At 48.3% G+C, this 23892-nt stretch overlaps 1 protein-coding gene across 2 annotated transcripts in view; it reads right to left on the reverse strand.

Moving 5' to 3' along the window:
- Window positions 1-23892, reverse strand: part of XDH (xanthine dehydrogenase) — a 61876-nt gene that overhangs the window by 20299 nt on the left and 17685 nt on the right. Inside the window, exons 7-21 of one of the 2 annotated variants that reach the window (XM_059405384.1) lie at window positions 22977-23045; window positions 22584-22670; window positions 21391-21532; window positions 18725-18817; window positions 18019-18170; window positions 16971-17064; window positions 15462-15571; window positions 13190-13374; window positions 11729-11903; window positions 9918-10001; window positions 8322-8491; window positions 4211-4334; window positions 2004-2123; window positions 1232-1328; window positions 323-447 (exon numbers count right to left, since the gene is read on the reverse strand). In XM_059405384.1, coding sequence (XP_059261367.1) covers window positions 323-447; window positions 1232-1328; window positions 2004-2123; window positions 4211-4334; window positions 8322-8491; window positions 9918-10001; window positions 11729-11903; window positions 13190-13374; window positions 15462-15571; window positions 16971-17064; window positions 18019-18170; window positions 18725-18817; window positions 21391-21532; window positions 22584-22670; window positions 22977-23045 — 1827 coding nt within the window. Of the gene's footprint in view, window positions 1-322; window positions 448-1231; window positions 1329-2003; window positions 2124-4210; window positions 4335-8321; window positions 8492-9917; window positions 10002-11728; window positions 11904-13189; window positions 13375-15461; window positions 15572-16970; window positions 17065-18018; window positions 18171-18724; window positions 18818-21390; window positions 21533-22583; window positions 22674-22976; window positions 23046-23892 lie in introns of both variants that reach the window. The other variant, XM_059405382.1, reaches the window with a different exon arrangement.

Here is a 23892-nt window from a genome sequence, read left to right on the forward strand (position 1 = left end):
AAAAAAAAAAAATTACTTGCACTTGAATGTATCATCTGGACTTCCTTCAAGCCTGAACTAGAGCCTGCCCAACATCCATGAGCCTAATTACTGCTGTGACTGTGGAGACATTCCTTGATTTTGGAAGCCCCCTGTCCCCCACCTACCCAGGCAGCCCTTACCCTGGCAGTCTGGGGTCCAGCACTCCAGACCTTCAAATCCCCTTCTGGACCAGCCCAGATCTCCTTTTCCCATGTCCCACACAGCCACACTTGGTCTGCCTGACACTCCCCAGCTTCCTCCCTGGGTCCCGGAGCTAACCCACAGGATGCCTGATGCCTACCTGGGTCTTCATGGTGTTCTGTGTAGATACAAAAAGCTCCATCTCCCCCTGCTCGCCTTTCGGGACAGCGATGGTACACTGAGTCTCCAGGTAGAAGTGCTCTTGGCCACCAATGTACACCTCACCTAGGAGAGCAACAAGACCCCCACAGTGACCCCGACTTCACTTAGGAGAGTACACATGCCCTGGGCCCTGGGCAGGAACTAACTGCTCACAGATAACCTCCAGGTTCCCAGCATGGGTGGAAAGTGGCTCAAAACCTTAGCCATCTGGGAGCCGAATCCCCAACCCCCAAAAAGAAACCAGAATGATACCTAATGCAATGGGTATGTTAAACTAGTATTGTAAAATTTTGGAAAAGTTAAAGAAGGAATTAACAGATGTGAATGCAAAGCCAAAAGTGAGAACATCTTCTGAAACCGAAGGAATCCGGCCAGCTGGAGAGCCAGCTCGCCAGTGACTTAGTGCATGAGGGACAGTGTAGGTGACAACTCCAAAAGGAGTCTGGTCAGCATCCCTGCACCACGTGGGAGCTGTGGGGGGTGGGTGAGGAGGAGAGGAGCCGGAGCACCCTGGCTGTGGATGGGTGAGGACTGACTGTGGGCCCACAGATGGGAGCCAGGATCTGTGGCTGCTACCTTCCCTGCAGTCTTCCCAATTCGACACACCCCCACCCCCCAGCTCCCTAGAATCACTTAGGTCTAATCTAGCCTCAAGACAGAAGGGCAGAGATGAAGATGACAGGCGTCTTTCCCTGCCAACTGTCTATTATTTGGTTACAAATGTCAGGAGGACTCTTCTGGTAAAAATTGACTCCCCTGCTCCAGGACCCAAGGTCCAGCCCTTGAATTTAATTCATACACCAGGGCCAGCCCGTGCCCGGGACCCCATGGTAGGTACCAGCTGTACCTGAAACAACATTGTCTGCTTCCGAAAATCCCTTCGTGAGGTCTCCTTTCCCCATCTTCAGCTCAGACCCATAAAAGGAGTTGTTTTTTATAGCATCCTGAGGACCAGAAAGAAGCTTCAGTGACTGGACTTTCCGAGAAGGCAGGTCCAGGAAGAGAAGCTGCTGGAACTCCCTCTCTCTTCTCACAAAGATATCTCTACAAACGTCTTACACAGATGTAAAGTAAGCTTGCCTGTGACCTCGGGGCTTGCATTCCTCTGTTTTCTCAGAGACTGGGGGACAAACTTGGATCTTGAGGAAAAGTAGGGTCCCTCAGGGAACCAATGGGAGCTGGTAATGAGAAGGAGGAACCTCATTTGGCCCCTGGTGAACTGAGTCTGAGACCATGATGGGGAAGGTGTTAGAAGATCACACAATCCCAGGACTGGAAATCATTTAAAAATCCTCCCCAGGGTGCCTGGGTGGCTCAGTTGATTAAGCAACTGCCTTTGGCTCAGGTCACGATCCTGAAGTCCCAGGATCAAGTCCCACATCAGGTTCCCTGCTCAGCGGGGAGTGTGCTTCTCCCTCTGAATTCTCACCTCTCATGCTCTCTCTTTCTCATTCTCTTTCTCTCTCTCTCTCAAATAAATAAAATATTTTTAAAAAACTAAAAATAAATAAACAAATAATTAAAAATTAAAAAATAAAAATCCTCCCCAGAGGATCCCAGTGAAATTTCCTCCAGGGGCAGGGAGTTCACCCTTTTCCATGCCACCCTTTCTCAGTTACCTCAATTGTGATAATGGCTGGAAGTTCTTCATAGGTGATTTTCACCCCTAGAGCAGCTCTCTGTGCATGTTCTGGGGTGTCGGTGACCACAGCACCAATGATATGCCCAACACAAGTCACCTGGGAACAGAGCCAGACCATTAAAGGATATCACATCTGCCTCACAAAACAAGTTATTTTGGATTGCTCAAAAGGTAAAGCAAGTCTTTGCCCCCACAGTTTCCTTAAGGTACATTTTAGGAATGCCCTGGGGTCTTTTCATGCCTTTGTCAACTGGTATGTTAAACTAGTATTGTAAAATACTAATTATTTAAATACTTAATTATTTTTTGGTTTATGTTTTGGGGGATGTTGGAAGAATATTACCTGTGAAGAAATGAAATCATTAAGTAATGAGAAAATGACAATCCTTATTCTATAAGGATCTAACAAAAAAACAGGTTATGGGTCTATGTGGGATTATGTGCTTCTTCATAAGTGTTTAGAATCAGTGGAACTGGAATAGGACTTGGAGATCACTAGTGTCAGGTGGGCACACTCACTTCATCTCAAAGACCAATCCTGATGATTTACTACTGGCAGTTTGCTGAGAAGTTGCCTGGGATAGAATGTGGCAATTGATTACTCATGTCTGCCATGAGCAGCACAATGGGCGGTATGGCAGCACAAAGTCTCTCTGTTGACTCAGATCCATTCCAACACCCTTGTTCTTCAGGTGAAAATATGCAGACACAGAAGGCAAGGCACATTCATTGCTACAACACGATTAAATCTTAGCACTGACTTCCAGTTTCATTTTCTTCTGCCACTTCACTCCCTTTTATCTTGTTTTCAGATTTACATCCAGAAGTTTCTCAAAGGCAGCAACCATGTCTTATACTTCATCTAGATGCCCAGAACCAGTAGTTCCCAAATGCTGGTTCTTTGACTACTGGTTCTTTGACTGGATGACCCATAACCTGTTTTTTTGTTAGATTTATAGAATAAGGATTGTCATTTTCTCATTACTTAATGATTTCATTTCTTCACATGTAATCTTCCAACATCCCCCAAAACATATACCAAAAATAAAATAAAATATAAAATAAAAGAAAATTTTCCAAGAAATCACTTTGGAATATGAGGTTTCTGACACTGGAAACCCATACTATATCTAATCATCATTTCTTGAGGACCCAGTTAAGTTGTTGACTTAATTGATTAGTGCTCTGGTGGTTATACCTGGCTGATTCTCACTAGCCATTATGCTAGCAGGGGTCTTAAAGGTTCTTGAAGATTGTCAAAGTAATTTGTTCTTCTGTCAAATGGAGTCCTCGTGTCTCATGGTGGTAGCTATGGTTGCTCTTCTTCACTTGTACATTAATACAAGTGAAGTGTATTACTTGTGTATTACAAAGTGAATTTGACCCTCAGCCATAGCTCACTCATCTCCAATTTGCATTTGATCTGTATTGGAATTGTAAAGTGACTGAGAACTATTCTAAAAGTATATTTTTGGGGCACCTGGGTGGCTCAGAGGGTTAAGCCTCTGCCTTCAGCTCAGGTCATGATCTCAGGGTCCTGGGATGGAGCCCCACATTGGGATCTCTGTTGAGCAGGAAGCCTGCTTCCCCCTTCCTCTCTGCATACCTCTCTGCCTACTTGTGATCTCGATCTCTCTCTCTCTATCAAATAAATAAATAAAATCTTTTTTTAAAAAAGTATATGGATTTTTGTAGCCACCTTCTTGAATGTTTGGAAAGTGTGTGTGCATATAACTCCATATATCAGTAGATGAATTTTCATAGAAGTGAATTATCAATACACATAGCAATGGTATTATGATTTCTACTCTGGTTAGCTTGTTTGCCATATTTTTATTTTCTTTAATAAAGGAACTTAACATTATACCCTTAAGAACATAACTGGTAGTTCAAAAACAATCACCAGTCTTTTTTAACTGTCCCTTTGGCAGGGAGCCATCCTACTGTGTGCAATTAGCAACCCTCAGTTAAAAAAACAAGTAAACACTAAGCAAAAGTTTAAAGTGCCCCCAAACAGACTCTGTCTCCTTACTGGTTGTTCTGCACTCTGGTCAGTTGCGTGATGGCCACAGTAGGTGAAAATATGGAGTCTTTTCAAGTTTAGGGATCTGGAGGCATGAGCATAAATTAAAGCTCAAGCATTCATTCCATTAACTTCACGTCTAAAAGAAATCCAAGACCTACCTCATCCTTTGCAAAGACCATTTCATCATTAAAAATTCCTGTTTTATTACTCCCAGGAACATCGTCGGCAGAGATAAAGCAGACGAACCCTGGCACCTTCTGAGCTTCTGAAATATCTATGGACCTGCAAGAATGAGCACAGTGAGGGCTGCAGGCAGGAAACCAGAGCAGAAGACCCACCACCCCACTCTGTCCTCTGACATTCCTCCCTTCTCCACCTCCTTGTCTATTCTAGTCTATCCTAGCCTATATTCTATATCCTATCTTATCCTATCCTATTCCACTCTGCAAAAACTGATTGAATGTCTAACCTGTGAAGGCCACCATGCTGAGTGCTGTGGGGGACAGAAGATGAGCAGGACTGCCCACCCCCATGGACCTTCTACTAGAGAACCAAATCGTAGTGAGTAGTATTGACTTTTTAAAAAAATTTTTAATTAATATATAATGTATTATTTGCTTCAGGGCTACAGGTCTGTGAATCACCAGTCTTACACAATTCACAGCACTCACCATAGCACATATCCTCCCCTGTGTCCTTACCCAGCCACCCTATTCATCCCCCCACCACCAGCAGTGCTTAGTTTGTTTCCTGAGATTAAAAGTTTCTCATGGTTTCTCTCCCTCCCTGGTCCCATCTTGTTTCATTTTTCCTCCCTTCCCCCGACAAACCCCTGCCCTGCCTCTCAAATTCCTCGTATCAGTGAGATCATATGATAATTGTCTTCTTCTGATTGACTTATTTCACTCAGCATAATACCCTCTAGTTCCATCCATGTCATTGCAAATGACAAGATTTCGTGGGGTTTTTAATGGCTGCATAATATTTCATTGTATATACATACTACATCTTCTTTATCCATTCATCTGTTGATGGACATCTAGGTTCTTTCCATAGTTTGGCTATTGTGGACACTGAGCAGCACTGGCTCTTAAAAGCTCGGGCTCAAACCACATCACAGCTAATTTCCACACAGACTCAGCACATTGGGGTGCTTGCTGTACCACAAACCGAATGGCCCTGAATATTGTCACATGGCCAGCTTTCTCTCCCCACCTTCATGGAGCTATCCCAGAATGGCAGGACACCCTGACCCCCCAACAGGTATCCCAGGGAGAATGTCTGGAGACTATCACTTATAACAGTCTCAACCATGTACAGCTCACTCTGGCCCAGGCCCCCATGGGGAAATTGCCCTGAGGCACCTCAGAGAAAAGTATGGAAACTATTCTGAGTACCAACCAACTTCCAAAGAGGCAATCCACATCAGAACCTCCCAAAAATCATTGTCATTATTCCTAGGTTACATTTGGGGAAACTCAGTGTCAGAGAATTGAGTGGCTTGTCCAAAGTCACCCAGCCAGAGAGCAGCACTGCTGGGGTGAGGGGAGAGATTAGGTTGTGAGAAGCCCAAGCCAGGTCCACTTCCACTGTACCTCCCTGCCTTCCCCATGAAGGCAGTCCAGAAAGCCTGGGCCTTTGCAGTTACTATAGAATCCCCTATCCTCACTCACATGTTGCTCGGATGGAGCCAAGTTCTCTGAATGTAGCTACAATGTGGGTCACGGTCAATGCACTCAGTATGCACTCGAGACATGGGCAGAAAATATGAACAGACACTTCTCCCAAGAAGACATACAAATGGGTAGCAGACACATGAAAAATGTTCATCATCACTAGCCATCAGGGAGATTCAAATCAAATCCTCAAGAAATTAAAAATAGAGCTTCCCTATGACCCTGCAATTGCACTCCTGGGTATTTAGCCCAAGGATACAGATGTCGTGAAAAGAAGGGCTATCTGTACCCCAATGTTTATAGCAGCAATGGCCACAGTTGCCAAACTATAGAAAGAACCAAGATGCCCTTCAACGGACGAATGGATAAGGAAGATGTGGTCCATATACACTATGGAGTATTATGCCTCCATCAGAAAGGATGAATACCCAACTTTTGTAGCAACATGGAAGGGACTGGAAGAGATTATGCTGAGTGAAATAAGTCAAGCAGAGAGAGTCAATTATCATATGGTTTCACTTATTTGTGGAGTATAACAAGAAGCATGGAGGACAAGGGGAGTTAGAGAGGAGAAGGGAGTTGGGGTAAATTGGAAGGGGAGTTGAATCATGAGAGACTATGGACTCTGAAAAACAATCTGAGGGGTTTGAAGTGGCGGGGGGGTGGGAGGTTGGGGTACCAGGTGGTGGGTATTATAGAGGGCACGGATTGCATGGAGCACTGGGTGTGGTGAAAAAATAATGAATACTGTTTTTCTGAAAATAAATAAATTGGAAAAAAAAAAACATATTGAGATACCACCTTACACCAGTTAGAATGACCAAAACTAACAAGACAGTAAACAACATGTGTTGGAGAATGTGGAGAAAGGGGAACCCTCTTACACTGTTGGTGGGAATGCAAGTTGGTGCAGCCACTTTGGAAAACAGTGTGGAGATTCCTTAAGAAATTAAAAATAGAGCTTCCCTATGACTCTGCAATTGCACTACTGGGTATTTACCCCAAAGATGCAGATGCAGTGAAAAGAAGGGCCATCTGTACCCCAATGTTTATAGCCGCAATGGCCACAGTCGCCAAACTGTGGAAAGAGTCAAGATGCCCTTCAGCGGACAAATGGATAAGGAAGATGTGGTCCATATACGCTATGGAGTATTACGCCTCCATCAGAAAGGATGAATACCCAACTTTTGTAGCAACATGGACGGGTCTGGAAGAGATTATGCTGAGTGAAATAAGTCAGGCAGAGAGAGTCAATTATCATATGCTTTTGCTTATTTGTGGAGCCTAAGAAATAACACGGAGGACATGGGGAGATGGAGAGGAGAAGTGAGTTGGGGGAAATTGGAGGGGGAGATGAACCATGAGAGACTGGACTCTTAGAAACAAACTGAGGGTTTGGAGGGCACTGTGTGTGATGCATAAACACTGAATTCTGGAACACTGAAAAGAAATAAAAACAAAAAAAGACAAGGACAAAGGCAAACGAATTTACTCTAGAGCAAACAACCATACCATCCTAAACAAACTTTTTTTTTTTTTTTTTTTTTTTTTTGCCAGAGAGCTGGAGGGGTTTACATATCTGTTAGCTTTTATCTATGTCCGTGTGACCTTTTCCCTGAGCCTGTCTCCACGTGGCTGGGAGCAGCAGAGGAAAACCCAATGATGAGGAGACTGGGTCGCTAGTCCCTGCAGTGGCAGCCCCCAAGGAGGCTTTCCCTGCTCAGCAGGCTCTGCGTCTAATGCCCACCCACAAATCACAGTCAGCCTCTGGCCTGAACATCCAGAGCTCGTACACTGGTGGCCGAAGCTGCCTGGCTTCAAACTCTGACTTTGCTGCCGACTCTGGCTTTGCCAGCTCTGGGATCTGAGACAAGTAACTGACCGTGCCTGTGCCTGTTTCCTCACCTGGAACATGGGGGTAACAGGACCTGCCGGGAGGGTTGCTGAGAGGAGTCAACGCGCCAATCTATGCAAAACGCTCTAAACCAAGCTGCCCTGATATTAAGTGCCATGTGAGCATTGGGAATTATTATTATGATTAGAGAGGTGGCCATTCTTGTCATCTGGGCTCTCCAAGTTCAACAAACAGGTACGAGTGACTCTTCTCTGCTAGGTCCTTTGCAGCCTCTATCACTGAGCTTCAGGAAAACATCCTGTGATGAATGGGGACACTGAGAGCTTAAGCATGACTGCCAAGCTCTCTATGGCAAAGCACTGGGGTGGGGACACAATCTCTAAGGCCATGCTTTTCCCCTAATACTGACTCAGGTGCTCCTGGAATTCTGCAATGAAATTCAGCCCAACAACAAAGTGCAGGTCTAACCTGTTGCTGTTAAAAGCTCCTCGATGCTTTTCAAGCCACATGTAATCTCCTAGTTCAGCATCCACGGCTTCCCTCCTTGGGCCCCTACCTACACGTCCAATGTCATCCCCTCACTCTCCCTGGCACGACTGAGCCCCTAACACCTCCAGCTCCTCCCCCAGCTGGTTTTAAGAGGAATTTCCATGTTCCTCTCCAGATGGGAAGGCTCTGGGGGAGCCTCCCAGGAGCCACACCCCACCCCCCGCCATGGGGTGTATTTCTTAGACTCACGTGATCTTGGCATGGGCCTTGGTGCTGGTGACCAGGCGGAGGGACAGCTCGTTCTCATAGCGGGGGATGTCGTCACAGTATACAGCCTCCCCGGAAGCCTGTATGGCCGCGGACAGGTGGGGCAGGGGCCGGCCCACCATGTCTTCCTCAGACTGACCCTCTGGCACCTCCTGGAACAACACGGTCACCAGTCAAGCTGAGCTGTGGAGGACACTGTTTCCCTAAGGGCTGAGGGAAGTGCGGAGAGCTTCAGGCCAAAGCAGACCTGAGGAGTGAGGATTGAGGAGGCAGGAGGGGCCCGGGAACAGAAAGGCAGATAAGAAGTCACTGAGAAGGGAGCTCATAGTATCACTCTAAGCAGGAACAAAAAATAAATAAAGAGGAAACTCTACGTCCATTCATTGTGGGGCGGGGGAGTAAAACAATTCTGCTATACGCATGCAATGGAAAAGTATGCAACTGTCAAGACAGACTTTTGAAGAATTTTAATGAGAAGGAAAGAATGCTCATGTGAAGTATTGAAATAGGACATAAAACATGGTGTGTGTGTATGATCATTTGAATTCTGTAGGAAAAATACATACATGTTATAAGCATAGTATATACATGAGAAAAAAATGAAGAGAAGTAAACAAAAATACAATGATTTTCTCATGGAGCTAGGATCTTGGGTGACTTTTGTTTTCTTCTTCATATCTTTCTGTTCTTTCCAAAATGTTCTAAAATGTATTTATAATAAAATTCTGGGTTTTGTGTTTTTCAAAGGAATAATAAAAATAATGGCTGATATTTTATTGAGTGTTTAATATAGGCCAGGAGCTATCTAAGTTATGTTCTTGTACTAAACCATTTAATACTCAGAGCCATCCTATGAAACAGATGCCAACATTATGCACACTTGTAGGTAGGCAGAGTTAACTTGCCCAAAAGGTACAGAGAGGAAATGACCTGTCCCAGGTTACAGTTATAACATGGCAGAGTCTGGATTTAAATCTTGACAGTCAGACCCCAGAGTTCACACTTTGGACCACCATACTCTAGTGCAGGGGTCCATAAATCATGGCCTGTGAGTTAGATCTGGCTCAGTGGCTGCATTTATAAATAAAGCTTTATTGATACACACACACATTCATTTATGTAATGTCTCTGGCTGCAACAAAGTTGAGAGACTGTATGGCCTACAAAATCCAAAATGTTTATAGGAAAAGCTGATCCTTTACCTACTGCTTCTCAAAAAGTTGCTGTTGATAGAAAGTTATTGTTTTGTTTTGTTTACATGGTCAGGAGAAATCCTGGCTTTGCACATCAGCTCTATGGAGGAACCAGAAAAGACAAAGTGGGGAAAAAAAATTGTTTGTCTTTCCAGAGAGGTGAAGATAAGAGTAATGCCAAGAGAGAAATTTAAGTAGGGAAGGGGGAAAATAGCTTCACTGACATTAACACGATTCCCATTTTCTTCACTTTATATTTATGCAAAGCTTATGAGAAGTTTTGAGCACCTGTATCCAATCCGAGTCGGACATTCGCCAATGGTTAGCATCATCCGAAATGCCCTGCAAGGGCCTGTGATATTAACCATACATTACGTGTACTCACTTGGAAGAGCTGGACGTTGGCTGGAGGGTCTTTCTTAAAGAGTAAGGTGGCACTGGCGTCGGTAGGGTCCAGCTTTGCACAGTTCTGTGGAGACAAGATAACCACGGTGATCATGACTATTTCTATCATTGATCCCACTCTTGGTTGTCGCCAAGGGTAAAAGTAACAGCTGTTCTAGGGACGCCTGGGTGGCTCCATGGGTTAAAGCCTCTGCTTTCAGCTCAGGTCATGATTCCAGGGTCCTGAGATCGAGCCCCATGTTGGGCTCTCTGCTCAGCAGGAAGCCTGCTTCCCCCTTCTCTCTGCCTCTCTCTGCCTACTTGTGATCTCTGTCGGTCAAATAAATAAATAAACCCTCTTTTAAAAAAAAGTTTCAGCTGTTCGCATCATCTCCTCATTTAGCATTCCTTCTAGATCTGGCTGGATCGATGTCAACATCAGCGTGAGGGCTCGAGAGCTCAGTCCTTCATAACAGCCTCAACTCCTCTCCCACCGCTGCAGCCTGCACAGTGAACGGTTTGTTCTTCCTGCAACACACCAAATGGCTTCCCTCCCTCCTGCATTTACGCACTCTGCTCTTTCTTCTCCAGCCCCGCTGGAAAAGGCTTCTTCCTCCTCATATCTATGGGAAATATTTAATGATATGGGAAATGTGCACCATATCATCTCAACAGAATCGGGGGGGGGGGGGGCAAAAAACTCTCTATGCAGCCTGCCTGAACCTGTTTAGAAAAACGGTATGTTCCAGATCAAAAGCTAGGAAGATGGCAGGTCTATAGAGAGGTGGATGGAAGGAGAGAGAGGGAGAGGGAGGAAAGAGAATGACAGACAGACGGGCAGATAAATGGAGGAAGAACATCAGAGAAATAAGCAAAAATAGTAGCACTGGTTTTCTATAGGATCTGAGAGAAGAGTAATTTTAATTCTAAAAAACGTTAATTTTAAAAACTTTTTAAATTTAATTTCTTTAATTCAAAAAATGTTTTATTTTTTTCTTTTTAATTTTAATTTTTAACAGGTTTCTGTGTTTTTTTAAGTTTTCCACATTAAGTTTATTGCTTTTATTAATCAGAAGAAAAGAAGTCTTATGAATGTTCTTCAGGGAAGGATTTCAGTCAGCTGTCCCCACATCTGTAGAGCCTTCTCTCCTTCATGCTCCCCACACCACCTTCTCAGTTGTCACTCTAGGCTGGCCTTTATTAACCAGGTTCTCTCCCACATGAGGCTATCCCTTGGTGCCTAGTGCAAGGCTTTACTAAAAAGGTACAAAATAAACACTTGGTGAGCCCATGTGGGGGAGGTGGGCTCCTGCTCAGCCACACCCCGTCCAGAGCACACACCCTCGCAGTGATGCCTGGCCCTGGCTGTGGCAGCCCCACCTCATAATCCCATTCCACAGTCTACCTTCTCGACTCACTCCACATTCCCATTCTAACTACAAAACCACAGTTGTGTCAGCTAGCCCCTGGAAGGATCATCTGGTCTACCCACCCCCTTTGTAGCTTTCCCATGGGCAAGTTTGAGAGACCTATTCAGGTTCTCAGGTGAGGTCATGACCCAGCCAGAACCAGAACCCATGTCACTGATGCCCAGCCCAGTGCTCTGCCTCTCAGCCACCCTGTGGGCTCTCATCTCCATGTGGCTCCCTAGGCTATGCGTCCTTGGTCCTTTCTCTTCTTCCCTTGGACATCAAAAGGGAGAAGCAAATTTACCACCTGGTCCACAGGACTCCCTCATGCACACTGGCTTCTTACATCCTCAAACAAGAGTCCTGCAGGGAGTCTCTATCTTGTCCCCACCCCCACACTCACATTTTCCAAGTTTCCTTTGCCCAGTTTCTGAAGCACCGTCAGGTAGAACTTGAAGAAGAAGCTGAGGGTGAGGGTCCGCCGGAACTCCACCATGCCGCCTGGGGCATCAGGGGACAGGTGCAGCTCCTCCGCCAGGCCCGCACACACACCCTGCAGCAGCTCCTCGTTCCAGAAACTGCCAGAGAGCAGATGGTGGGAAAGTGCCCCTGTCCAGCCCTCAGAATCATTCGTGTGGGGTGGTAGGTGCAGAGTGATGGTCATAGAAACCTTGGTTCCAAACTTGGCTCAGATACATATCGTTTTGTAACTTTAGGCAAGTTACTTGCCTGAGCCTCAGTGTCCTCATCTTTAAAAAGAGATACAATAAGAAAAAGGACACAAAAATCATAATAAAATCTATTGAGTCCTTATCATATGCACTAGGCAATGTCCTAAGTGCCTTATATGAAACATCATTTTTCATTTCAATTTAAAAGTATAGCAGGGAAAATGTCTATACTCATTTTACCCATGAGAAAACTGAGGCAATAGGAAGGGTAAGTAACTTGACTTCTACAACCCAGCTGGTAAGTGGCGGAGCCAGGAACTGGAACCAAGGAGCCAAACGCCATCGGTAAGCTTTATTTATCCACATTGTATGAACTACAGAGGACCGTCCCAGTGAGGTGCTTGGGTCAGCTGCTCCCCTACCCTAGCTGCGGTCATAGCAGTAGCCAATCTAGTTCCGCAGCAGAAGTAATGGCCATAGAAACCATAGCAATAGTTGTGGAACTAATACTAGCAGAGGCAGACATGGTCATAGGAGTAGTGGAAGCAACAGTAATAGTACTAGCAAAAACAGAAGTAATAGTAGAACGAGCAGCAGTAGCAACAGTAGTAGCAGTACCAGCAGCAACACAGCAACAGCAGCAGCAATCCTACAATTAGCTGTAGCAGTAGTAATAGTCACGGTTGCAACCATAGTAGCAATGGCATTCATGGTAACAGCCGCAGTCATACAATCAGTAGTAATACCAGGAGTAGCAGCAGTACTAGTAACACTGGCAGTACTGGTACCAGAAGTACTAGTAGTGGTTAGCCACAGTGGGAACGCTTGTCAGAGTAGTGATGGTAGTAGGAAGAGCAAGAGTCACAGCAGGAGTGCTAGTAAGAGTAGGAGCAGTAACCGGAGGAGTATCACTCGCTGTAGTAATTGTAGTAACAGTAGCACTACTGTTACTGGAGTAATAGCACTAGTAACCGTCGCTGTGGCTATAGTCATGACAGTAACAGTGGTCATAACGGTAGCAATGGCAGAGCAGCAATGGTAAGACCAGCGAGGCGACAATGATGCCATGAGGAACCATGCCACTAGGAGACGTGGTAACCATGGCAACAGCAGGCGCAGCACCGTGGTCACAACAGTGGGACTACTGGCCGTGGGAGCGGCGGTGGTGGTTTTCTTTGGCTGGTAGCTCTTACTTGTCCGTCTGCTTCCGTGTGGTCTTGAGGGCTGAGATGGTCCTGTCGGCCATTCCACCATAGCACAGGGCCAGCTCCTTCACCTGCGCGGTTCCCGGCTGGAACAGGACCCTCATGCCGCAGGTCACCTTGGCTATGTCATCTTCTCTCCGAGAGGCCTGCTTGAATGCTGAGAAATACTCACCCTAAAAGAGAACAGAAGGGCTCTTGCTGCCCACTTTGTTTGGTGGGGCCCGCAGAGGGTGAAGCTGGAGCACGGGGACACCGGGCCGGCTGAAGGGACAACACCATCGCAAACCCGCAACGGGCCGGTGCGAGGATTCAGATATCCAGGCAGAACTGACTCTCACATTCCCGGTAAGATTCCCAGAAGCTAGGGAGGGTTGGCATTTCTCCCTGGCAGTCAGGAAGATTGAAAGTCAAGGACAAAGGAGAACGGGGTGCTCTCAGTCAATAGCTGAGAAGAGGAAAGACATTTTCAGAGGGGGTCCTCAGAGACCTCCAGCATCCACACCTTCCCATCCTGGTGCCCAGCATCCGAGCCCACCTAGGCTCTATGGGGTGGCCCGACTGCCTCTAAAGCTGGTCCAGTGAGATGCCAGAGGGTGTCAGAAGCAGCCCTTAAGCGGGCCGCCTGCACACCTGCTCTCTCTAACTTGTGCCTCCCACGTCTATTGTCTACGGTTAGAAACCTTGCTTCCCAGAAGAATGATTCACACTAGAAAGCAGGAGCCACCTTGGTGCTTTGAACATCTGTTTCCCTCTAGGCTCAAGCCAGGCTCTCTCTTTCCAGATAGGAGGGGAGAATGAGTAACTTTCCAGGTAAGAACCATCTGATATCCAGCTCTTTGGGGGTCAAGTTCTGCTCAAGGTCTGAACTCACCACAAATTCCAATTAGCATGATAGGTAGAAGTTTAAGGGAAGGCTTATTAGAGAAAACACAATGAGGCCCATTGTGGAGGTCCAAAGTGGCCACAGGCTTCTGTTCCAAGAAACCTCAGGGACTCCTGCTGATCATAAAGCTAATCCAGATTCCTGATGTTGAACATGGCCCTGAGGCAGTGAGCCCAGAGCCTGAGCTTGGCTGTGGAACAGAGTTTCTAGCTGCTCACTTCCAGGACCGTACCAGTCCGTGGGGACATTTCCTCTGGGGTACCACGAAATGCCGGTGGCAGATTGGCAGCTGTTCTTTCTTGAGAAATCCTTCCTAATTCTGGGTATGAAGATCTCCTTTCTTTTATGAAATGTTTTTGTCGTCAATGTTCCTCTATGGCAAAATAAAAACTGGACAATGCTATGCCTGTTTCCTCCTTTTTCCCTAACTCATAATTAAGCAGAAGAAAAATGTCCTGGTCCGTAAAATACAAAACTTCTTGGAATCACTATTCAATGGTCTGTAGGGACAAGCTAGGAAGTCACGAAGAAACCACCTCAGGGATGAAATGGCTTTAATTTCATTAGCAGTCTCATTAAAGAGGCCAAAGTTAGCAAGAGCAAACATGTCTTGGAACACTCGCTCAAGCACTAGCTGGGGTGAGACCCATGATGCTCTCCACGACGGCTGGGTTCCCGGTCTCGCACAGATCACTTTTTAGTGAGGCCCATTACGGAATGTGTGGCTACCAAGGGAGGAGAGAGCCACACCAGGTGAGGACACATGGCCCCCATGGAACAACACAGCAAGGCAGCCAGAAATGCCCAGACCTGCCTGAACAGGGCAGGGAAACTGCCCATGAAGCAGAAATCCACCAAGCCAAACCAGAGCAAAGTCAGTGAACACCTCATCAGCAAGTGAGGCCCTGACTCACAGGGAGCGTCTACACTCAGCATGCAAACCCGTCTCCTCCAACCGCCACAGCTGGATGTGTTTTTTGCGAAACCGTGTGGCTAGCTATTGCCTGCAGATCCCTACTGGCTCCCAGACATCTGCCTGGAACCTTATGAATTCTTGATTTCAATCTTCACAGTAACCTGCACACTGGGTAACACTGTGCCCATTTTACAGAAGAAGAAACTGAGGCTCAGAAAGCGGACTTGATTTGCTCAGGATCCCCTGGCCTAGCTGTTGGTTTCACAGTCCAGGGCATGCCCTCTGTCCCCTACCTTGAAACGCCTCATTGTGCAGAGAGAAATAGGGTTGGTCAGAGGCAATGTTCAGAGACCATGTCAAAGCTGAGTGATGCTAAGTTTGGTCCCCAAGGCCGACTCTGGTCTCCTTGTCTGGAGTCTAGCCAGGGTAAGGGTAATTCGGGATGCTCCTGAGCAGCTCACCTGCCTGCTGTAGGGGATCTCGATGGAAAGCAGGATCTCCTCCGGAGCGAGCAGGGTCTTCCTGTAGCTAGGGAAGAAGGTGTGGTCCATCCGAACCGTTCTCTTGGTGCCTGAAAGAAGGCCAGAGGCAAAGTGGAGAAAGTAGCGTGAGAAAGCAGAGAACGATCCACCAGTGACTCCCCACCCTGGTCTCTGGCGCCCATGGTCAGGGGGATGGGGGTCACGGCCACAGCTGGGGCCAAGGTCTTCCATCTGAAATCCTAACTCAAGGATGTGCTGGTGTGTGTCTAATAAGGGATGGTGTATGGTCAGGGGCGGGGTGGGGCGGACTTGGGAGGATTTGCTAATTTCTACAGCATCCATACTCCTGCTGCTAGTTTCAAGCTATCAGGGTGACATCAGTGAACATGAAGTTGGAAAAAGGGTAGCAAAGAGTTGACCCAGAAGGCCTGCCATCCTCCGAAAGTCCTGCTTAAAAGGTTGGCCAGGGGCTGTCCTCTGTGAACTTGGATTTCAGCAGACTTCCCACCATTCCCTGGTGAGAATAACTCAGCCTGTCTAAACTGTTCATACAAATAGTATGGTTTATGCCGAGCAGCTGCTTTTCTTGTGGGTGTCTGGGCTTTGGTTTGCGCCAGGCAGAGCTCCATGACCACCCCCAACAGAAGCCCTGGCTCTCGGTCTCCACAGGGCTACCCTGGCAGAGAGTACTACACAGGCATTATCTTGGTGCAACTTGTTGCTGAGGGAATGAAGGACATCCCGTATGACTCTCCCAGGAGAAGGCTCTGGAAGTCTGTGCCTAGTTTCCTCCAGATGGTACCCCATGGCCTTTTGTACTTTGCTGACTTTGCTTTGTATCCTCCCCCTTGTAAGTCATAGCCATGAGTATGACAATATGCTGAGTCCTGTGAGTCCTCCTTGACCTCCTGTGAGTCCTTCCTGAGCTCCTGTGAGTCACCAAAGCTGGCGGTGGTCTTGGGGACCCTCAGACAAGGGGTATATGGCAGCATACCATTATATCGCATTTCCAACCCACAGATAGAGCAGATGGAAAGAACCATAAGAGCATGGGCAATAGTGAAACATTCAAATAATTAGGAAGTGATGAATTTTGAGTATTTACTACCTTTCTTTTAATGTAATTTATTCTCTTGTAAGTTTAGATAATTCAATTTTTAACAGTGGCCATGTTTAACAAACACTCACAGACTCCCTAAAACCATAGCTATGGGCTGCAGCAAGCCTGTGCCTCCCAGCTCCAACACACCATTAGATAAGTAAGGATCTGCACAACAGATCCTGTTGTGAATTCTTTATAAAGAAATGGTCCAGCTCTGCTGGTCCCCAACTGGGTCTATCTCCATTGCAGTTTCCAGGGATCCAAACCCTAGGACAGCAGGATCACTGAACTTTGGGCTGGCTCTGTTTCTCCAGAAAGTGACCTATCTTGTGAGACTTCTCCCCACCTGGCTCTCTGTTCCAACTTTGACATAACGTTGCTCTCACCTGTGGACACGATGGTCAGCTTGGCTCCACTGGCCATGAGCACAGGGTTGAGGTCAGAGATGGGGCTGGCAGTGATGATGTTCCCTCCAATGGACTAGAACAAGCAGAGAGTGTGTGAGAGCCCAGCCTCCCCAGGAAACCTTGCTCTCACTGCTGCCTCCCAACCACAGGACACATGGGGGACACCTGCTGAAGGCACAAGACCAGCCTCACTTGGACTTCTAGAACAATATGCAAAACTTGGGATCCCAACACTTGGGATTGGGTCTCAGCTCTGACATTTAGCAGACAGTCATGTGGGTCATCTTCTTTAAATTTGTTCAATTTCACCCAAATTTTTCTGAAAGAACTGAGGTTGTTTATTACACAGTGAAAGCAAAAGTCTCTGAGTTTCTGCCTCCTCATTCACAATCAGAGGTGGCAGGGGCTTGGGGTAGGAGGAGGAACTGGGAGTGGGCTGGTAGCTTCGGGTCGTGTTCTAACTGAGAACATCAACAACAAAATGGAATGGAAGGGGTGGCTTTCCACCGTCGTGAGCCCCCAATGGCCCTGGGTGTGTGAACACAGCGAACAGGGAACTTGGGACTGGTCTGAAGTCTGGCATGAACAGTCAATGGCTGGGCCTCTACCTTCCCCTCAGGGGGGTCTACCTCTCGTTCTCCCCCAATTCTGAGAGGCAGTCCCCGTCCCGATTTGGTTTCTCCCTAACTTATCTCTAACCCATTTGCTGATAGCCTCGCCAAGTCCAAGAAGAGACACGCCAGCCTCAGGCGTCAAGACTGAGTCACCAGCACATGCTTCCCAGAGCAACCCACAGGCCTCCTTCCTCAGCAGAAGCTTCAGGCTCCCTCCCAGTCCCACTGAGTCAGAATCTCTGGGAGTGGAGCCTAGGAATCTGCATTTTAACAAGCACCCCAGCCAGTTCTAAGCACTGACAGCTGAGGCCTGCTGGGTCTTTAGCAGAAGCCACACTAGACCCCTCCGCCCTTCGCCTTGTGACAAAAGGCCTGGTGCCCTGAGCCTTGAGGGCCCCTGAAGAGGGACTCACCGCCACGGACTTGACCTGTATCCCAGCAAACCAGCGGAGCTGCTCCAGGACACCTCTGAACACCTCTGTTTTGTATTCAGGAAGTTTGTCAACCGCTTCACGCAGTGTCTTTTCCACAGAGCTCAGGGGGCACGAGGCTCCAAAGGAGATACCTGGAAACACAAGCTCAGAATAACAGCGAATCCCCTCACAGCTCAGAAAACACCTTCACACACAGCCCCTATGGCACTTTACTGGTCCCTGAGGAGGGCTGGACCAGATCACACATCCTTATATGGATGAGGAATTAAGGCCCAGAGAGGTCAAGTGACTTGGCCATGCCACACAGCTAATAAAAGAGCTAGGACTCATCATAGGTCCCTTGGTCTTACAACTGCTCTCTTTCAACGCAATAAAGTCAGATCTCTGAGGGTGAAGTCCTGGCTTTTTTTTTTTTTTTTTTTTTTAAAGCCCCCAAGACCTCCCCGCACTGACTCCCTGCCCCATGAGTGATTCTAACATGTAGTCAGGATTGAGAATGAATATTGAAAAATCACACCGGCCCCCCTCGCCCCCTGCACCCTACCGTGGATGTAGGTGAATGAAGGCAATGAGAAGGCCTCCTCTCCCCATGCTGGGAGGCTTTCCTGGCACCCAGCATCCCATGGGACCCATCCCCAGCAGCCCAGCCCCTCCCTCCGGGGGCTCATGGCACACCTCTCCTTACCCTCGGGTCCGTGCTCCACTGAATTCAGCTCAGGGATCCAGGCTGGGCAGACGATCATAGGAAACAGTTTGTTCTTGAACTTCATCTCAATGCCTTGAGAAACGAGACACCTGAAGTTAGAGGCTCCTACCAGAGCAGGCCTTGGCACTTTCCTGCCACTCACACAGGATCTATGACATGTTCACAACAGCATCACTCTCCCTGGGTGGGCCTGGGGGGGGGCGGGTCTCAGGATTAGCAGACACAGGGGACAAGATAGGGGGCTCCATGTGGTTTCCACACTATCAGCCTGAACACCGTGTCTTTCTCCCCCTCCCAGGGAAAAGCTCTATCAGAATTCAAATGAGATGAACTCTTTTTTTGTTGGACCTTTGATTTTTTTATTACTCAAAAACCTTCATTTTTTCTCACTTAGCCTGCTGACTCTGTGCTTGTACCTTCGACACCTTCCCAACGATTTCTGCTCTTCAATAAGGAAGGCACACTTGATCCTGTCACAAACACAGCACATGCGGAACCACCACAGATCCCGCTGAGGTGACTTTTGGTTTTAAATGAGATGGACCTGGGTGCCTGGGTGGCTCAGTGGGTTAAAGCCTCTGCCTTCAGCTCAGGTCATGATCCCAGGGTCCTGGGATCAAGCCCCACATAGGGCTCTCTCTGCCTCCTCTCTCTCTTCCTGCCTCTCTGCCTACTTGTGATCTCTGTAAAATAAGTAAATTAAATCTTAAAAAATAAATAAATAAATGAGATGAACCTGAATTATGTGTGTGTGTCTGTGTCTCTGTGTCTGTGCGTGGGTGTGTGTGCACATGTGTGTGTGTGGCAGGGGAGGAGGAGGTAAAATACAGAAGCACAGCATACTAACATATGTCAGGACCCCACTGAAACACCTCACATATTTAACTCACTGTATCCTCACAATCGCCTTGTGAGATATTGTGATTTTTCTGTTTGTAGATGAAGCAGCTGAGGAACAGGAAAGTTAGGCTCTTGCCCAAATTACACAGCTAAGAATAGGCATGTTTCGGTCCGTGAGCAATTCTTACAAGTTGGTGTATCATAGTAACAATAGCATGAACATCTCGCACTCAGACAAAAAGGGAAACGGTGTCAGAAGAAAACATCAAGTCTGCTTCCCCATCCCCAGCATCCGCCTACACGCTTCCAGGTACGTGGCTCTGTGGGGCTGCACATCTGTGTCCAGTTTCTGGTCTCGGCGAGTCGAGGAAAAGGGCTCCGTGAACAGACTCAGCCCTGGTCCTCAGGCCCAGCCCGCTCGGCACCTCTCCCAGCCCATCCCACAGAGCTCCAGACGGGAAGGTTCAAAAAGAAGGGTCTGCGCATTGTCCCACCCCCTGGTGTGCTGTGGAGAGTCTCCGAAGTGTGGCCCGGGCTTTGAATGTGGGCTCCAGGGACAAAGAATGCAGGTTGAGGGCAGAGGTGGCCCGTCTTCTCAAGGCTCCCTCTCTGCTCAGCTTCCCCCAAATCCCTCTCAGGTGTATATATAAGGGAGAAGGGGTGAGCCGGATGAAGTCATCTTCAGAAGTTATTTCTAACTTGAAGCTTATAAAATGTGTGTGGATTCATTCCCTTCCATTAGAGTCTAATTGTGTCCAGGATGTTCTGTTATGAACAGAATGTTATGTTATGTTATGTTATGTTATGTTATGTTATGTTATGTTATGGACATGTCATGTGTCAAAGGAGCTCAAAGATTTTTCCAAACAGTCATTCTCTACTTTAACTCATGCCACCCTGGACCCCAGGGCCATGGCCACACAGGCTATCAGGGTCACATCACAGGACGCACAGCTCCTAGGCCACCCAGCCACCCTGGTGTGTCACGTTTCTGCAGCTGGAGTCTTGGTCGCACACCTGTGCTCATGAGGGTGGGGCCTACTCTGTCCCCTGTCAACCTGAAACCAATCAGACCCTCCTCTCTGTGTCTACAGATCCAGCAAGAATCCAGGGCCCAGGGGTTCCTTCCAGAACCACAGCCAAGAGCCCCCCACAGGACTGCCTAGGGCTGCTTAAAACCATGTCAAGCTCCCCCCACCCCCAAACACCAGAGGTCCTCAAGGAAGACCTCAGCTATACCACAATCCTTTCTTCAGAGCCTTGCTGGACTTGGGACCCAGCAAAGAGGAAATGGGCCAGGCCAGCTCCAGAAATTCCTGGATTTCTGTCCCTTCGAGCACCAGGGAGTAAAGCAACACAACCTGAGTCTCCTGGGCTTATTTGCATATGGTGAGCCTCACGTCCCAGGTGCTGGCACCAACAGGGTCAGTGGCCACATCACCCCCAGAAAAGGGGAGGGGCAAGAGAATGACACTGCTGGAACCACTAACGTCTCTCAGGCACCGGCCTAGACACGTGACCCCCTTCACTCCCTCCTCTCTGAGACGGGGAGGTACGTTGGGGAAGGAACAGTGACAAGTGATCTTGGTACCCGAGCTCCTCCCATAGCACCTGGCACAGAGCCGGCGTGCGACGTGCCTATGGAGAGTCAGCAAGGGTCTCCTCAGGACCCCTTGAGGAGATACCAAACCCCCCCCCCCAATAGGTGAAATGGGAAATGAGTGCAACGCAGGGGAAGCCAGTGTTCTGAGGACACACGGCCAGCGAGGGGCCACCCCCGGGCACACTGTTCGCCCCGCTCTCACCGATCTCCGTGTTCCCCACCACCAGCTTGGCCTCGGGGTACTGGGCTTTGAGGTCCAGCAGCTCCTTCAGGGTGGAGGCCTGGATCCAGGTCACGCGTTCGCCTTCAAAACGCAGCTGCTTCTGAGGAACATCCTTCAGCCTCTGGAAAATGTGGCTCCTTACCTCCCTGTCCCCTGCCCACTGCGGCTCCCTGATACGCTGAAGTCTGCGACGGGATCACCTCTCCCACGGGTTTGTTGAATACAGAATTCGGGATGAAGAGACAGGTCGGGGAGAATGGACGGGAACGTCCTCGTGTTGAGGCAGGGTGTGTGTTGCAGCTCTTAGACACATTATCTCGCTTAGTCCTTAGGGGACCAGGAGGTGATGGGACCTTCACCTGGCACAAGGGGACCTGAACTGTCCTGACCAAAAGCCCGAGTTTCGAGCAGTGCCCCACCCCCCGCCAACGCCACTGTCTCCCAGAGGGGCAGTGGACAAGCTGCGGGGAGGGGCGGAGGTGGCCAAGGAAGGGTGTCAGGAGAGAATGCAACAGAAGCCGGTTCTAGTGTGTGAGGGGTGATGTGGGGCTAGGAGAGAAAACCTCCCAGATCAGACTGAGAGTGCTCTCAAGGTTACACCATCCAGGGAAAGGTATGCTGGTGGCCTGCTGCCATGCCGTTTCTTTGGGCCCGCTGGACTCACTAGGCTGTCCTCATGTGCTCAGCACCCCCCAGAATCTGCACTTGAGGCCCTGGAGTGAGGCCTGATTCTTCCCCTGCCATAAATGTTGCAGCGAAGAAGCAGGATCCCAGTGAGAGGGTGGGTGTGAGACGGTCCTCAAACAGAGCAGCAAGCCCAGGACTGTGCCCTTTGAGCACAGCTTGGTTTCTTTGTTAAATAAAGGGACTGCTCACAGGGAGGAGAATGGGTTGCTTGGGGGCTTCTACGTTAGATGTAGCCAGGAGGTCGGCAGATGCTTCTGGAACACTCCACATGGAGTAAAGTGCCAGGGAGATCCACTCTCAGTGCTCAGAGTGACATGTGTGAAGGAAGTGTGGGTCCCTTTGGAATATGTGACAGAGGGACTTGACCTCTGGGTGTCAGAAAAAGGACAAGGCCACATAGGTCCCAGTTGGTATGAAATAGAGCAGGCCTCCAGAGGCTCATGGCACAGAAACTGAGTCAGGCCTCTCCCTGGGGCATCACCTACCAGCAACTCCGGGGGGAAGATGGGCTCCTGGGTGGGATCCAGGGGCATGAACTCCTCCGGGTTGAATAAAGATGGTGAGAGAGTGACCTGCTGGAAAAGGGAACAGCTGGGTGATACCATATCTCCTCCTTTAAAATGTCCTGTAGGATCTACCCAGGCCCTTGTGCAAGCAAGCCTGTTTGCAGCCCCCTTCAGGCTTAGTGGAGGGCCAGGAAGCTCCTGGAAGGCAGGATAAAGAGTCTTGCCAGAAGACATTGCACATTCATCACCCTCACGGTCTGGGCATAACCATTTCCTCTTCTGGCCACACTGTTGGGAGTGTGAAAAGAATCTATTGCCTCCTTTAATCTAAGACTGGCCCCCAGGCTTCTGTGGAGAGGAGGACCCACTCACTTTGGAGTCTGTCTTCTGGTTCATGCAACAGTTCGGGTTGTCGCGACTTCCTCCACAACACCCGCCATCCTAGAGAGATGACAAATACACAAAATATATTTGCAAAGAGTTTTCCCAGAAGCTTTAAAAAACCTGGGTCACTAATATCCAATGAAGTCTAGCTCTGCTCCTACCCCAGCACCAGGGGGAACAGCAGATGTACGCTCCCCATCCCACTCACGTCTGCATGGACGTAAGACCTCTGCTTTAACCACTTCCCCTTTCTTGGTTGATGGAAACTAAGAAACTCATACAGAAGCAGGAGGAAATTTTAATTTTAAGAAAATTTCTCTCCAGGGGCACCCGGCTCAGTCAATTAACCATCAGACTCGATTTCACAGGGTTGTGAAATGGAGCCCCGAATCAGGCTCTGTGCTGGGTGTGGAACCTGTTTAGGATTCTCTCTCTCTCTCTTTCTCTCTCTCTCTTTCTCTGCCCCTCCCAGCCCTGTTCATGCACTTTCTCTCTCTTTCTAAAAAAAGAAAATTTCTCTATAAAAGTTAAGTCCTACTTTATCAAAACATATCTTTATGCCCATTTTCGCCCCTCAGGGCTTCCTCCTTGGGAAACCTCTCTGAGAGGAATCCCCATGGGTGCTCTCGGCACTCGAGAGCCTCTGCTTGGGCATCAGTCAAGTTCTAGGAGGCCTGGCTGGGCTCCTTCCAAGCCCCGGTCTTTGTGGGGCTCCTTCCAAGTAGGTCCGAGACCAGTGCTAGCTTCAGAGAGGTGTGCAGCCAGTGTGCCCGATATCCCCACCACTGCATATTAGGTCCTTCTTGCCAGAAACCTAAACACTCCTCTTTCCTCACTGAGACCCTGTCCTAAAGGGTGGGTACAGGTCTGATGACCCACCACCCCTGGGCAAGAACTGACTCGG

Source organism: Mustela nigripes, chromosome 7, assembly GCF_022355385.1.
Source record: "Mustela nigripes isolate SB6536 chromosome 7, MUSNIG.SB6536, whole genome shotgun sequence".
Lineage (NCBI taxonomy): Eukaryota > Metazoa > Chordata > Mammalia > Carnivora > Mustelidae > Mustela > Mustela nigripes.